At 36.2% G+C, this 13,627-nt stretch overlaps 1 protein-coding gene across 3 annotated transcripts in view; it reads left to right on the forward strand.

The window, feature by feature from the left end:
* SNX13 (sorting nexin 13) overlaps positions 1–13,627 on the forward strand; it is a 57,577-nt gene that overhangs the window by 14,009 nt on the left and 29,941 nt on the right. For 2 of the 3 annotated variants that reach the window (XM_049799089.1, XM_049799091.1), the window contains 10 exons: positions 1,374–1,463; positions 1,877–1,998; positions 4,375–4,496; positions 4,659–4,760; positions 5,424–5,512; positions 5,933–6,016; positions 8,554–8,692; positions 9,284–9,372; positions 10,526–10,625; positions 13,309–13,502. In XM_049799089.1, the coding sequence (XP_049655046.1) occupies positions 1,374–1,463; positions 1,877–1,998; positions 4,375–4,496; positions 4,659–4,760; positions 5,424–5,512; positions 5,933–6,016; positions 8,554–8,692; positions 9,284–9,372; positions 10,526–10,625; positions 13,309–13,502 (1,131 nt within the window). Of the gene's footprint in view, positions 1–1,352; positions 1,464–1,876; positions 1,999–4,374; positions 4,497–4,658; positions 4,761–5,423; positions 5,513–5,932; positions 6,017–8,553; positions 8,693–9,283; positions 9,373–10,525; positions 10,626–13,308; positions 13,503–13,627 lie in introns of those variants that run through there. The other variant, XM_049799090.1, reaches the window with a different exon arrangement.

Consider the following 13,627-nt stretch of genomic DNA (forward strand, 5'->3'; position numbering starts at 1 on the left):
CTATGCTGTGCTTAGTAAAAATACCTAATCATTCCCTTCTGCATTGGTTTGGTATTTTTGACACCATCAAGACAAAAATACTTTGTAAATTCATTAGTATATAGCTGGAGTATTGTTTGAATATGAGTCAACTTCATTCATATTAAAGTAGCATTGAACTCTTCCATTGTCTTGAAAGTTAAAAAATATACAGAATTTTGCAACAAAATACTTTGTGTTGTGATACAGAGTTAGTTAAGGAGGAGGAGGAATGTTTTCTGGCCTGAGGTACTTCACTGCCATTCAGTGTTAACTGGTCTGAATGAGAGATACTTAAGGAGAGTCACGTAGAATAGAAACAGTGGACATATGATTTATAATTTTTTCATTTATGGTTTTTGGCAGTTCTTCTGTGTTTCCAATACAGTCATAACTTTCCCTCTAGATCAAAGCATAAAATAACTTGATTTTTTTTTTGAACCCTAGTGTAGGTTGTTGGGTTGTTATTTCTGTGAAAATAATGGAGTTTGTTGCAGATTTCATCTTAAGTTTGTAGAAGGACACTGTATTAGTCTACTCAGAGAAGCACTGATAAAGGGTGTGCTTTTTCAGTATGTCACTTGCCAAAAGTCAGCTTTGATGAAGTCATTCTTGGAGTTAGCTGCTCTGAGTTGCAAGTCTTTCTATAAAATAATTTTTTATCCCCTCATCAGTTACTTCTTAAAGACTTCTCTGTCAAGTAGTGATGCTACAAAAGAGTAATTTCTCTCCTGGCATATAGAATAAACTGTGATGGATAAAGAAACTGAGAGAAAAAACAACTGAACAATTACCTGCATGAGGTTACACAGGAAGTTCATAATCAAGTATGCAACTGGGATCTTACCCACAAACTGTGTTGTGCTGCTGTCATGTTGTCGTTCTGCTCCCCCCCCGCCTCCCCCTTTATAACTATTTGAGTTTTATTTCCTTCCAATCTAGTATTTTAGCAAACTTGCTCCTTTACAGTAAGCAAGAAGTAGGTTTTCAGGTTAGTTCATCACCATTATTTACTGTACAGTGAAAAATACAAATATTGTTGCCCAGAGAGGTTGTAGATGCCCCATCTCTAGAAACATTCAAGGTCAGGTTGGATGGGGCTCTGAGCAACCTGATCTAGTTGAAGATATCGTTGCCTGTTGCAGGGCTGTTGGACTAGATGACCTTTAATGGTCCCTTCCAACCCAAACCATTCTATGATGCTATAATTATACCTTATCTACCCTATAAATCATAATAATAGGGAAAATATTGTGTAAAGTCATTACTGGAAGTATACATATATCATAAACAGTAGAGCTCTTTTTTAATTATAGCTAAAACCTGCAAAGTTACATTTCCTAATCTCTTTCAAGTGCATGGAAGAAATGAAACGTGAAGCCAGACCTATTAAGATTGACAGACGACTGACGGGTGCAAATATAATTGATGAGCCTTTGCAACAGGTAATTTCTAACCAGGACTATTTAATCTATTTTTATTTTTGCAAGTATTGACTATGTAATACCTAAGTAGTTAAGAGGCAAATAGAAGTTGAGAAATTTTATCATGTTTGAGAGTGGTAAGTGAAAAAACATTGAGGATGGTCCAGGATATTGGGCAATATTTGAGTCTGTTTTCTGTCTATTATAGTTTCTCAGCATAGTGGTGATGAATGCATGCAAACCAATATGAAAAAATGTTTCAGTATGTGAGTTATATTGTTTCACTCACAGTTGCATAATGTTATTGGGAGTGTGGTTTACTATCTTAACCTTTTAAGATGACTGCTGCTGCATTATCAGGCACAAAAAGCTATTTTATGTTTTGTTGTCTCTTGTTCATTAGCTCATGGTTATTTTTTCCTTTCCAATTTCAGGTAATCCAGTTTTCCCTGAGAGACTATGTTCAGTATTGGTATTACACGCTAAGTGATGATGAATCGTTTCTTCTGGAAATCAGGCAGGCTCTTCAGTATGCACTTGTTCAGTTTTCTGCCAGGTAAGATTATTTGTATTTACATCAACACACTGTCTAAGCAAGTGGATAAATAAGCTCTGTGGGTTCTATGGTAGTAGATAAATGATTAAGTTTATCTATTGGCATAGTTAAGTGTATTTTACAGAAAGAACATGTAAAATTTAAAAATCATAATCTAACAACTACAGTTTTTCCTGATCCCTTAAGAAATGAATGGAGATGATGTTTGTAGTCATGGCCTTTTCAAAATTTATATTAATGTCTAAAATTACCGAATAACTTTTTCTTTTTCTGCAACTTAAGCATTGAGTTGCATGAATCATCACCTTTTTATATGCAGGTCTGTTTCGTATAAACATCAGGGCTATTCCCAAGGTAAGTCATTCTGAAAGCCTTTAATTCAGACATCGGTATCAGCTCAGATAACTTCTAAAAGTGGTATTGCTCTTCAATACATAACAACAATGAGTATTTTTAAAGGAATGGTGATCTGGGGAACAAAATGATATGTCACATATGTAAATCTTTTTTAAAAATAGGGTTGATTCAGTACAAATGGATAGGTCATTAATTGTCCCATGTTTTTTCTGCTGTTGCTTAATCAAGTAGCAGGAAGTCAGGGAACATGTCTGGGAAATTATTTATCTTCTTTAGTATGCCTGATTTCTCAGCCCAGGTATCGCATGCCACTGTGCTGATTGTTATCTGTTTTCTCTTCAGAAGAGGTTGTGGGTCACCTAAATATAATAAACTTCATAACAATTTTGAGGTTTTGTTATCCCCTCCCTCTGTTGACTTGAAAATGTAGTTAAGTGTGCTTTTCTGGCAAGAAAGGTCAAAGATGGAGAGCTATGTTTAATGCTAGGAAAAATTCATGATAGTAAAACCTTATTGATTGTGAAATAATGGAAATCCTAGGAAACTGTGTTGGAGATAATGAAAACTAGGCTAAATAAATTGTATGTTACAGCAAGCCATCCTGTGCTTACACGAAAAGGACCTGGCTACCCAATTTCGTTGTTTTTGTCTATTTGGCAAAGTTACTTCATTGAACAGTATGAAGCACTGTGTTTGTGTCAAAGCAGATCAAGTTATAGCAAATGTATTTTTTTTTTTCCCTACAATACTATAGCTCTTAAAAAATAGCCACCACTTCTGTGCAGTTGTGTTCTTCTGTACAGATCAAATCGGTTTCACAGGGCTACAGCAGTTGTTATTAAGAGAAAATGATCTAGTGTATTTATAATGATTGTAATTGGATATAGCTGTAGCAGTCTTAGATTAGTACCATCACCTCTAATTTCCTATACTCTGTGAGCTTCTGGAGAGAAAGAATACAGTAGGATTTTTTTGTTGTTGTGTTGGGGGTTTTGTTGTTGTTTTTTTTGTTGGTTTTTTTTTTTGTGAGAGTTGCACATTTGGGAGAATGATGTAAGGCTGCCACCTAGTGTTTTTATATGATTATTTGATTGTGTGGATGGTGGATCTGGATTATTGATGGTTTTGACTGCCCTTTGAGACAGTTCTGCTGCTTATTTCTACATCTAGATTTTGCAGTAGGCTTCCCTCTCTTCCAGATTTCCTTATCCCTTTCTCTCTCTGAGGGAAGAAAGAGCAGGTGAGGGAACAAACACAATAAAAGGAAGTGTTGTAGAAGGATTCTGCTATAACAAAGTCGGTATCTGAGAGAATTCAGCTAGTGGCATATTTAGTGCAGAGTAAAAGCCATCACTAACATCTAGCTTCGTTAAACGTGTGCCTTTTCAGTGTGACTAGTAAGGCATGGACATCATAAGAATATCTCTGCATCTTTTTCATACCACTAAGGAAACAGTTTTATGCAAATCTAACAGTGACTATTTTCTGACACTAACCTATGTGCACTGTTGGAGATGCGCACTAGTTACTGCTCATACAAGCTGCGGAATCAATTGTTGATAGTATTAGGTTGCTTGTAGTTTCAAGTGAAATGTGTGTTTTCTCACTCATGCATATACTGCAAATTCAGAAGAAAATTATTTTGTTTAGGTGCCTTCCAAAATGATAGAAAGTATGGCTGAAAAAGACCTGGGGAATATTTTAGTTTTAGGTTGTAGACTGTTTATATCAGGATTTTTCATAGATATTTGACAGTGTCATGAATCAGAACGCTATTCCAGATACTAATGTTGACCTTAAAGTAATTCAAGCATAAATATTAATGTGGGGTGAGAGTGGTATTTTACAGTATTTGATTTGTTTTCAGTGGATAGTCAATTAGGAGACTGATTTATTTCTTTGCTTTTCTATGTTTACTATCAGTGTGGTTCTTGGCAGGGAGGAAGGAGAAGTAGAAATTTATCGTTCTTTGTGTTCAGGATAAAATAATTCATTTTCATGGATGTCCTTTTCTGACAGGTCAAAGGAAACAGATTGGCAGCCTTATTTCACTACACGACTTGTTGATGACTTTGGCACTCATCTTCGAGTTTTCAGAAAAGCTCAGCAAAGAATAGCAGAGAAAGGCGATCAGATGAAAGGTAATGTAGTGATTAAAATTTTTTTTTTTTTTTTGAGTCTGAGTAGGCAGGTATCTTACATGTGTTGAAATATAGTTAGCTTTATTTTTATCATTCAAGTTTATTCTCAAGTTTCTAATCTTTACAAAAAAGTATGTTTCTTTTTTTTTTTTTTCCCCAAAGACCAATCTGAGGAACTTGTAGATACATTCTTTGAGGTTGAAGTTGAAATGGAAAAAGAAGTCTGTCGTGACCTAGTCTGCACTTCTCCCAAAGACGAAGAAGGTCTCTCAATATTATCTTCTGAACTTATTTCAGTATAGCAGACAAAATACTAACAATTTTGTGCAGAATATGAAATATACTGAAATCTTAGTATGTGACTTTCAAAGTGTGATTATCTACTATACATGTATAATTCCTCTAATTTGTACATATTAACACTATAATTAGGATGAAGTATGTACGTATATAGCTATTCCTCTTTTCATTGGAAGACTTTTAGGATAGAAATATTGTTTTCTGGGAGGCAGGGGATGGCTTTGCAGATTCTTACTGCTTTTGGTTAGATCTGCCTTCGTTATCACTATTCCATAGCCTTCATTAAAAAAATCAGTTCATCTTTTTGGGCAAAGTGTGAAGGAGGGGAGGAAAACCCTGTATATGTTAAATACGGAAAATACATTGGAGTTAGTTTTTTGGTTCTTGGAATTTGGTTTTGTTTTATCTTGGTTTTGAGACTCTAGATCTCTCAGTTGGGTTAAAATCAGTGCTGCTTATATTCAGGGTGAAAGGTGTTACTGTGATGCTTGGACTGTAATAATATATATGACTCTATATTTGAATTTAATTTTAAGGATTTATCTGTTGGGTTTTATGATTATCAGGTAAGATGTGAAATAATAAATATAAAATTGTGCTGAGGTTTTTTTTGTTCTGCCTCCCTAGGATTCCTAAGGGATCTGTGTGAGGTTTTACTGTATATATTGCTACCTCCTGGAGACTTCCAGAACAAGATCATGCGATACTTTGTCAGGGTAAGTATGGATTCTAAAAGCCATTCCAATTCTTCAGTATAATGCCATAAAAAATTTTAGGTCTGAACTGCTGCTCTTATTTTATTTTGTAAAATTGATCTAATTTTATTATTAGCTTATTTTAAATGCAGTACGATCTTGATAAACATTTAATAGCAGAGAACAGTTTGTGTGAAATATTTTTGAAGCTTTTTCTGCCTCTAGCAGTATAAGAAAAGCATGATAAAATGGATATCGTTTTTCTTGAGGTATTACCATCTTCTGTTAATTGAAGGGGAATGTGCTAGTGCCTGTGGAATGTTTTCTGTAATTACACGGGTTTTTTTAGCCTCTACACAGTGATTTTTAAATTGTTCTAGTTATATTAGCTTTATGAATAAATACATAAAATGATTTACTATATTTTGTTTTGTTTTTCAGGAAATCCTCTCCCGAGGAATTCTTCTTCCATTAATAAACCAGCTCAGTGATCCTGATTATATTAATCAGTATGTCATATGGATGGTAAGATTTATAACGTTTAAAATGAATGGTATTTCCAGAATATTTTCATATAAAGTTTTACTTGTGTTCCCTGTAATCATGGCAGATAAATGTCTTGTAGAAAAGTTACTAGTGGATATATTGGCAGAGATAGTGTACTTAACACTGCTATATTAAATTTTCATATATATATAATTATATATATAAAAAGTATATATTATATATATTATATGTATATAATATTTTTTATATAAATACACATGTGCATACACACTCACACTCTGTGTATTATCTGTACTCTGTGTTGTAACTGTTTGGCAGAAGTTGCCTGACTGAGGACAGGTATATGACAAAGTGTAAAGTTGAGTTCTCTGACTTTTTCACTTAGCTGTTCAGGAAGCATGGCAGTAACCTTGGAAGTTTTTGCCTTGACTGTTTTTACGATGTGTCCTTCAAAGCTTAAGTGGCATCCAGAATGACAAGTAGCAAGATTGGTTTTTGTTGGGGTTTTGGGGTATTTTGCTTCTGCTAAGGAATCTCAGGGTGATTGTTTAGGAATATTTGTGGTAACACTTAATAATTTAACTGAATGGGAAGAAACAAACTCTCTACTCTTATCTCTCTAATGCACCTGCAAAAAAACCCCACCAAACTTAAAAGTAGTGATATATAGTAAAATTAATGTAAATAGAATAGGCACATTTTAATTAACGTTATGATCTTTTGCAAAGCAAGTTGAAACTTACTCTTATAGTTTATCATTCCTTATAGGTCACGGATCAAGTTTAATTTTTTTTTTTCCTTTTCCCCAAGTTCTCTCTAGTTTTATTCATATATTTTAGTCTTAGAGTGTGCATTCAAGTACTATGCTAAAAACACTCTTGGATTTCATAGTAAAAGATCTTATGTATGCAATGAATTCAAGTGTACGTGTACAACGTTTCGTCTACTCTGGCCACCTCCACTTCATGTAAAAGTTTGCACACTGCTTTTCTACAGGAACCTAGCTTTAATAAGAAAAAATACTGCTGCTTGTATGGACCAAGCTTTTCAATTTTTGTTTCCTCTTTCCTCCTACACGCGTTCTTTACTTGTAACTTGGCCTCAGTCTTTGTTTACTGAAAACTGTCCCTGGCTGCATCCAAAGACAGAATTCTGAGTTTTTTATAAAGCTTTCTGTTGATGGTAATTGATGGTAATGTCCCGAATATTAATCTTCATAATTGCCATCTGAGATGAGGAAGTAAATGTGCTGGGGGAAAGATAAGGAAGAATAAATTCTTTCAAAAATATAATACAAGTCTTACGAAATGAAGATTGTTGCAGAAATTAAGGTCAGAAGTAGAGATGACTGAAATAAATTCTGGCTCCTTTTGGAACCATTGTAAAATCAGATTTGAATGAAAAAAATCAATTTCTGAAAATGAGAAGTTTAATTCCATGTTACAAGGTGCACCAGTTTGATATTAACTCTCTTGCAATAAAATACAAAGCTTCAGTGTAAAATTAGAACTTAATCCAAACTTGTCTCTTCGCTGTAAAATTCACATTTCTACAAAATGCTTGAAGTTTAAGTATTGCTTGTATTACTCCTTTTAAAAGCAGATTTCTAGGAAGATTTTCCATTAACTTTGGTCAAAGGTGTCCAGTCTTCATTCTCTGCTCTGTGCAGCTCATGTCAATGCACTTCTGCAGTACAGACCAAGTATTACATTTCCATATCAAAGTAAGGATTTATGAAAGATGTGGGTGAAGTTACTTTTTTTTTGCTTTAAATGGTAAAGACAGTGTTAGAACTCAGCCCTTCGCACCTGTGTGCACATGCTGTAAAGCTGTCAGCCTTCCCCGATCTTCGTGCTGCATTCACAACACAGTTTCCAGTGATGTCGGCAGCACAGCAGGCTTCCTTCACTTGCACAAATTCCTTTGAGTCTCTAGAGCAGGTTCACCCTATGCCAATACTGGGAAAATAGTATGTATTGAAATAGCTTAATATTATTTACAAAGGTATCTGAATTAGAGTTTCAGAGAGGATATTAGTTCAGTCGTTCGTTTCCCCCCCCCCTCCCCCCCCCGCCGCTGTCCCCCTTACCCTCCCCAGTAGGCTATGATTGCACTGTAGAATGTTTTCTTTTTGTAATTCTGTATCTTAACAAGCAGTTACATTGGGAGCATTTACACTAGCAGGGGACCTTGGCAAAGCTGAAACCTTCTTAAGTGGTCTCGCCAGTTTCTGCCTACTTAGATAAAGAAATGGGTAATAGAAGGTTGATTGGGTTTTGGGCAAGGTCTTCATGAAGTAGGTTGATGGACTTTCCATGTGTCTGTTGTACTTTCTGAAAACAGAAAATGATGGTGTGAAATAGGTTTTGCCTCTGTGCATGCTTCTTCTTTCTTGGTCCATGTGAAATTTTAGTATCAAAAGGAAGGTTTAGAATTGTCAAAGTGTTTTCCAAATGCCAGTTGCAGTGCTGTATCAAAATAATTCACTTAATGAAAAATCATGTCATATGCTTTTAGCTGTTTTGCATTATTCACACTGTAAAACTCTGTTTCAGATTCGTGATTCCAACTGTAACTATGAGGCCTTTATGAATATTATTAAATTAAGTGATAATGTAGGAGAGTTGGAAGCAGTGAAAGATAAAGCAAGTGAAGAACTGCAATATCTTCGATCTCTAGATACAGCAGGAGATGGTTAGTACTGTATTGTTTTACAAAATATGACATGCACTACTAGCATGATCACTGAAGAATATTCCAAACATTTAGAAAATAAAAACTCTGATGCAGCATAGTATAAAATATTTCGTTATGTAAAAAATAAAGAAAATTACATGAGAAATGTTAAAACTTGAATCTTCATAAGTGTTTTTTTTGTTTTCTTTGTGGTTTTTGTGGGTTTTGTTTGTTTTGGGGGTTTGGGGCTTTTTTTTGTTGTTTTTTTTTGGGGGGTGGTGGTTTGGTTTTTTAAAAATATAAACTAACTGGTTAGGTATGTATACTTCCATTGAATTGAAACTTGTCTGACTGATAGTTCTGAATTTCAGTAATACCTTAGGTATTAATGGATATAAAGTTAAGAGTTAATCTGAAAAAGGAAAGAGAAAAATATTTCTTGTTCACTTCCATCAGGAGTGTATTTAAACTGGAAAAAAACCCTTCTCTTCAAAGCTGATATGTTTTGTATGTGGTATGTTACATTTTGTGTGATATTTTTAGAGCATTTCAGAACAAGAGTTTATTTGCTCATTTGCATTGCTTAATCCTCTTTGGTTTTGTTTTCAGATATCAACACTATAAAAAATCAGATAAACAGTTTATTATATGTTATTAAAGTATGTGATTCAAGAATTCAGAGGTTGCAGTCAGGAAAAGTAAGTGTTTTTAGAATTTTTATTTCTGAAAGAGTGAAGTTGCAAATGACTTACTAGTTTGGTCCAGCTTTTTAATTCTTGCATTTTGAAACACAACTTGAAGTATGCAATTACAGGAATACATTATACAACTGAAGTTAGTCTTGTATTTATGGTTTAATTATGGAAAATATTTCTAAAGGTTCACATACAGAGTTTTTTGGATTCTGCCTTTAGCAGTTTAGGTATGTCAGTGCATTTTAAAACTATTCTTACCTTCTCAATGCAAGAGTTTGCATCTATATAACCAAAACGTTACATAGATGCAAAGCCTCTTTGTATTTATACACTTAGATTCAGTTCTTTTTTGCTGCACCACTGCATGCCTTGTGTGCCTCGGGCTTAGTCTTTGGCAAAGATCCCTTTTCTTGTTTGATAAGGGTACCACTTGCTGATTATTTTGCAACACTTTGTAGATGCCATGTATTGCTTTTTGTTAGACATATTTACCTCTTTAGTTCAACGAAAAGCCTAAGGCAAACTGGATGTTAAATTTAAGAACCTGGTGTTGTTCTGTTTGCTTGTTTAATATTTTGTTTTATATTTTAAGACTGACAGTCAGTATGTTTGACTTTGCTTAGTTTCTTGACTCTCTTAATTGGATCTAGGTGTGGCTCCAACATAATGTAATCATGTGCATATTGACTGTTAAAATAAAATATTCTATAGCTGGACCCAAAAGCATTACTGCAATACCAAGAAATGTCATATTGACAGAAGAAAGTTGGGCAGAGATGAATTTAAGTTGTGACCTGCAGACCATCAAATGCTGAAATGAGTTTATCTTGTTAATTTTTGTCATGCTGCTGTCACTGTTGGTGAGGGATTTGGGGTTAATTTGACCTGTATAGTATTATTCAAATGGCAGTGTTAAAAGCCATCTTCCCATGTAGCAGAAATCATCCATGTTGAAGGCAAATAGTTATGAGAACATGATCTTATGATCTAGATCTTTAACTAATAATGATTGTGAAAATAACTAACCATTGAGAAGCTGCTTTATTATCTATAATGTAAATTGTTTTTTATTCTGTTTGCTTTGTGGTAAGTAGAAGTTTTAAAAGCTAATTTAAAAAAAAAAAAGCCTTTGAACACACTGAACTGTGTCTTACAGGAAATAGATACTGTGAAACTGGCAGCAAACTTTGGAAAACTTTGCACAGTCCCTCTGGACCATATTCTGGTAGACAATGTTGCACTACAGTTTTTTATGGGTAAGTGTTAATTTATCTGATCTTTTTTATTTATAAAGAATATGTTAACTCACAGGACTCTACACTTGAAATTGCTAAATATAGGTGTTTACTGAGAGCTAAATGTTTATAAGGCCCTTGCCAGAGGGATCCAAAACCGTTTTTGCAAATCAGTCTGTAATTAACTGTTCAGAACACCATACTCAGTTATTTCTAAAAGCTTGTATCAAGCTTGTTTCAATACTGATCTCTCTGTTACACTGTTCTTGCAGTGTTTCTTGGTCTGTTACTTCACAAGTTTGTTCTGTTTAGAACAGAATCACTGCAAGAATTGCTTAGAGGTTTATAATCGGAATGACTGAAAGTTACTGCAACCGTTAGTCTTACTTTTGCTGGTCTTACTGAAGTCAATGAAACTAATGACTATAGATGTTAGATTGCAGTTTAGAGGATTACAAGGCTACTGAAGGTTGTCTATTTGAGAAGCTAAAATACAGCACTAATTTATGTATTATTTTAGGTTTATCATATAATCAAGAAATTGATAGATTAAAGTTGTATAATTAATTTTTAATAATTTCTAATGTTTGATTCTCTTCTGTGAATTTGTTGGGCTACTGATGTCATTACGAAGAAAATCTATCAGTTTTGTTGTTGTTGGTAGTCCTTTTAATGCAGTAGATGGAAATACAATACAGCAGAGAGGAAACAATCCAGGAGGTTCCTGAAGTATGTGGAAGATAACTTCCTGACACAGTTGCTGAGGGAGCCCACTAGGGAAGTCCTGCTGGACCTGTTGTCCAGAGAAGAACTTGTGGATGATGTGACGGTTGGAGGCTGTCTTTGGGATAGCGATCATGAAATGATAGAGGTTTTGATTCTTGGAAAACTAAGGAAGGGAGGTCAGCAGAACTACCACCTTGGACTTCCAGAGGGCAGACTTTGGCCTGTTGAGGAGCCTGGTTGACAGAGTCCCTTGGGAGGCAGTGCTGAAGGTCAAAGGAGTCCAGGAAGGCTGGACATTCTTCAGGAAGCAGCTTTTAAAGGTGCAGGAGCAGGCTGTCCCCATGTGCTGAACGACCAGCTGGCAGGGAATAAGACTGGGCTGGCTGAACAGAGAGCTTTGGGTGGAACTCGGGGGGAAAAAAAGGAGAGTTTATGACCTTTGGAAGAAGGTGCAAGCAACTCAGAAGGACTACAAGGATGTGGTGAGGTTATGCAGGGAGAAAATTAGAAGGGCCAAAGCCCAGCTAGTTCTTAATCTAGCTACTGCTGTAAAAGTATATAAAATAATAAATGTTTCTATAAATACATTAGCAACAAAAGGAGGGCTAAGGAGACTCTCCATCCTTTGTTGGATTCAGGGGGAAACATAGTGACAGAGGATGAGGGAATGGCTGAGGTACTGAATGCCGCCTTTGCCTCAGCCTTTAATGGTAAGACATGTTGTTCTTGGGGTACCCAGCCCCCTGAGCTGGAAGACAAGGATGGAGAGCAGAATGAAGCCCCCATAATCCAAAGAGAAATAGTGACCTGCTACACCACTTAGACACACACACAAGTCTGTGGGGCAGGATGGGATCCACCCAAGGGTACTGAGGGAGCTGGTGGAAGTGCTCACCAAGCCACTTTCCATCATTTACCAGCAGTCCTGGCTAACCGGGGAGGTCCCAGTTGACTGGAGGTTAGCAAACATGACACCCATCTACAAGGAGGGCCAGAAGGAGGATCTGGGGAGCTGTAGGCCTGTCAGTGCCAGGGAGGGTTATGGAGCAGATCATCTTGAGTACAATCACGTGGCACATACAGGACAACCAGGCGAGGAGGCCCAGTCAGCATGGGTTTATGAAAGGCAGGTCCTGCTTGCCTAACCTGATCTCCTTCTGTGACAAGGTGTCCCACTTAGTGGATGAGGGAAAGGCTGTGGGTGTTGTTTACCTGGACTTCAGTAAAGCCTTTGACACTGTTTCCCACAGCATTCTCCTGGAGAAACTGGCCGCTCATGGCTTGGACGGGTGTATGCTTTGCAGGGTAAAACACTGTCTGGATGGCCGGGCCCAAGGAGTTGTGGTGAATGGAGTTAAATCCAGCTGGTGGCCAGTCACAAGTGGTGTTCCCCAGGGCTCAGTGTTGGGGCCAGTTCTGTTTAATATCTTTATTAATGATTTGGACAAGGGGATCGAATGCACCTATATTGGCTTTCAAGCATTGGAACAGACTGCCCAGGGAAGCGGTTGAGTCACCATCCCTGGAGGTATTTAAAAGACATGTGAATGTGCTGCTTAGGGACATGGTTTAGTGGCGGACTTGGCAGTGTTAGGTTAATGGTTGGACTTGATGATCTTAAGGGTCTTTTCCAACCTGAATGATGCTATGCATGTGACTTGTTAGAATTCCAGTTTGAACTTTCTCTCAACTTGTATCGGATTGTACAAGCCTGTTACATCCACATAGTAATGATAGATTCACCTTTTACATGTGCATTTTAGAATTCAGTGTTTAGTTCCCTGACTTTTGTTCCCAATTTTGTTTACCAATTGTCACCAATATGTATATAGTACTTTTTTATTTTTTGACTCTAGATGACAAGTATTTCAGATGTATAACCAGATCCTAGAGTTCCCTATGTAGTTAACATTATAGAGAATTCTCATTCTAAGATGCACAACAGTAACTACGGTTGTTTGGTGGCTGTGTTCTGTAGATTACATGCAGCAGACTGGTGGCCAAGCACATCTGTTTTTCTGGATGACAGTGGAAGGATACAGGGTTACAGCACAGCAACAGCTGGAGGTACTTCAAAGCCGGCAGAAAGATGGAAAACATCAGACTAATCAAACCAAGGGTCTATTAAGAGCAGCTGCATTTGGAGTTTATGAGCAATATTTATCAGAAAAGGTAGGAATAACTTATTTCTGCATTGGTTGGAATTTAGTATTATACAGTTTCTGCAGATGCTTCTGTGATAGTTATGGCTACATTAATATGAAATGGGTTTGTAGTAGCACAAGTTGACATTTACG

Source organism: Accipiter gentilis, chromosome 4 (assembly GCF_929443795.1).
Source record: "Accipiter gentilis chromosome 4, bAccGen1.1, whole genome shotgun sequence".
Lineage (NCBI taxonomy): Eukaryota > Metazoa > Chordata > Aves > Accipitriformes > Accipitridae > Astur > Astur gentilis.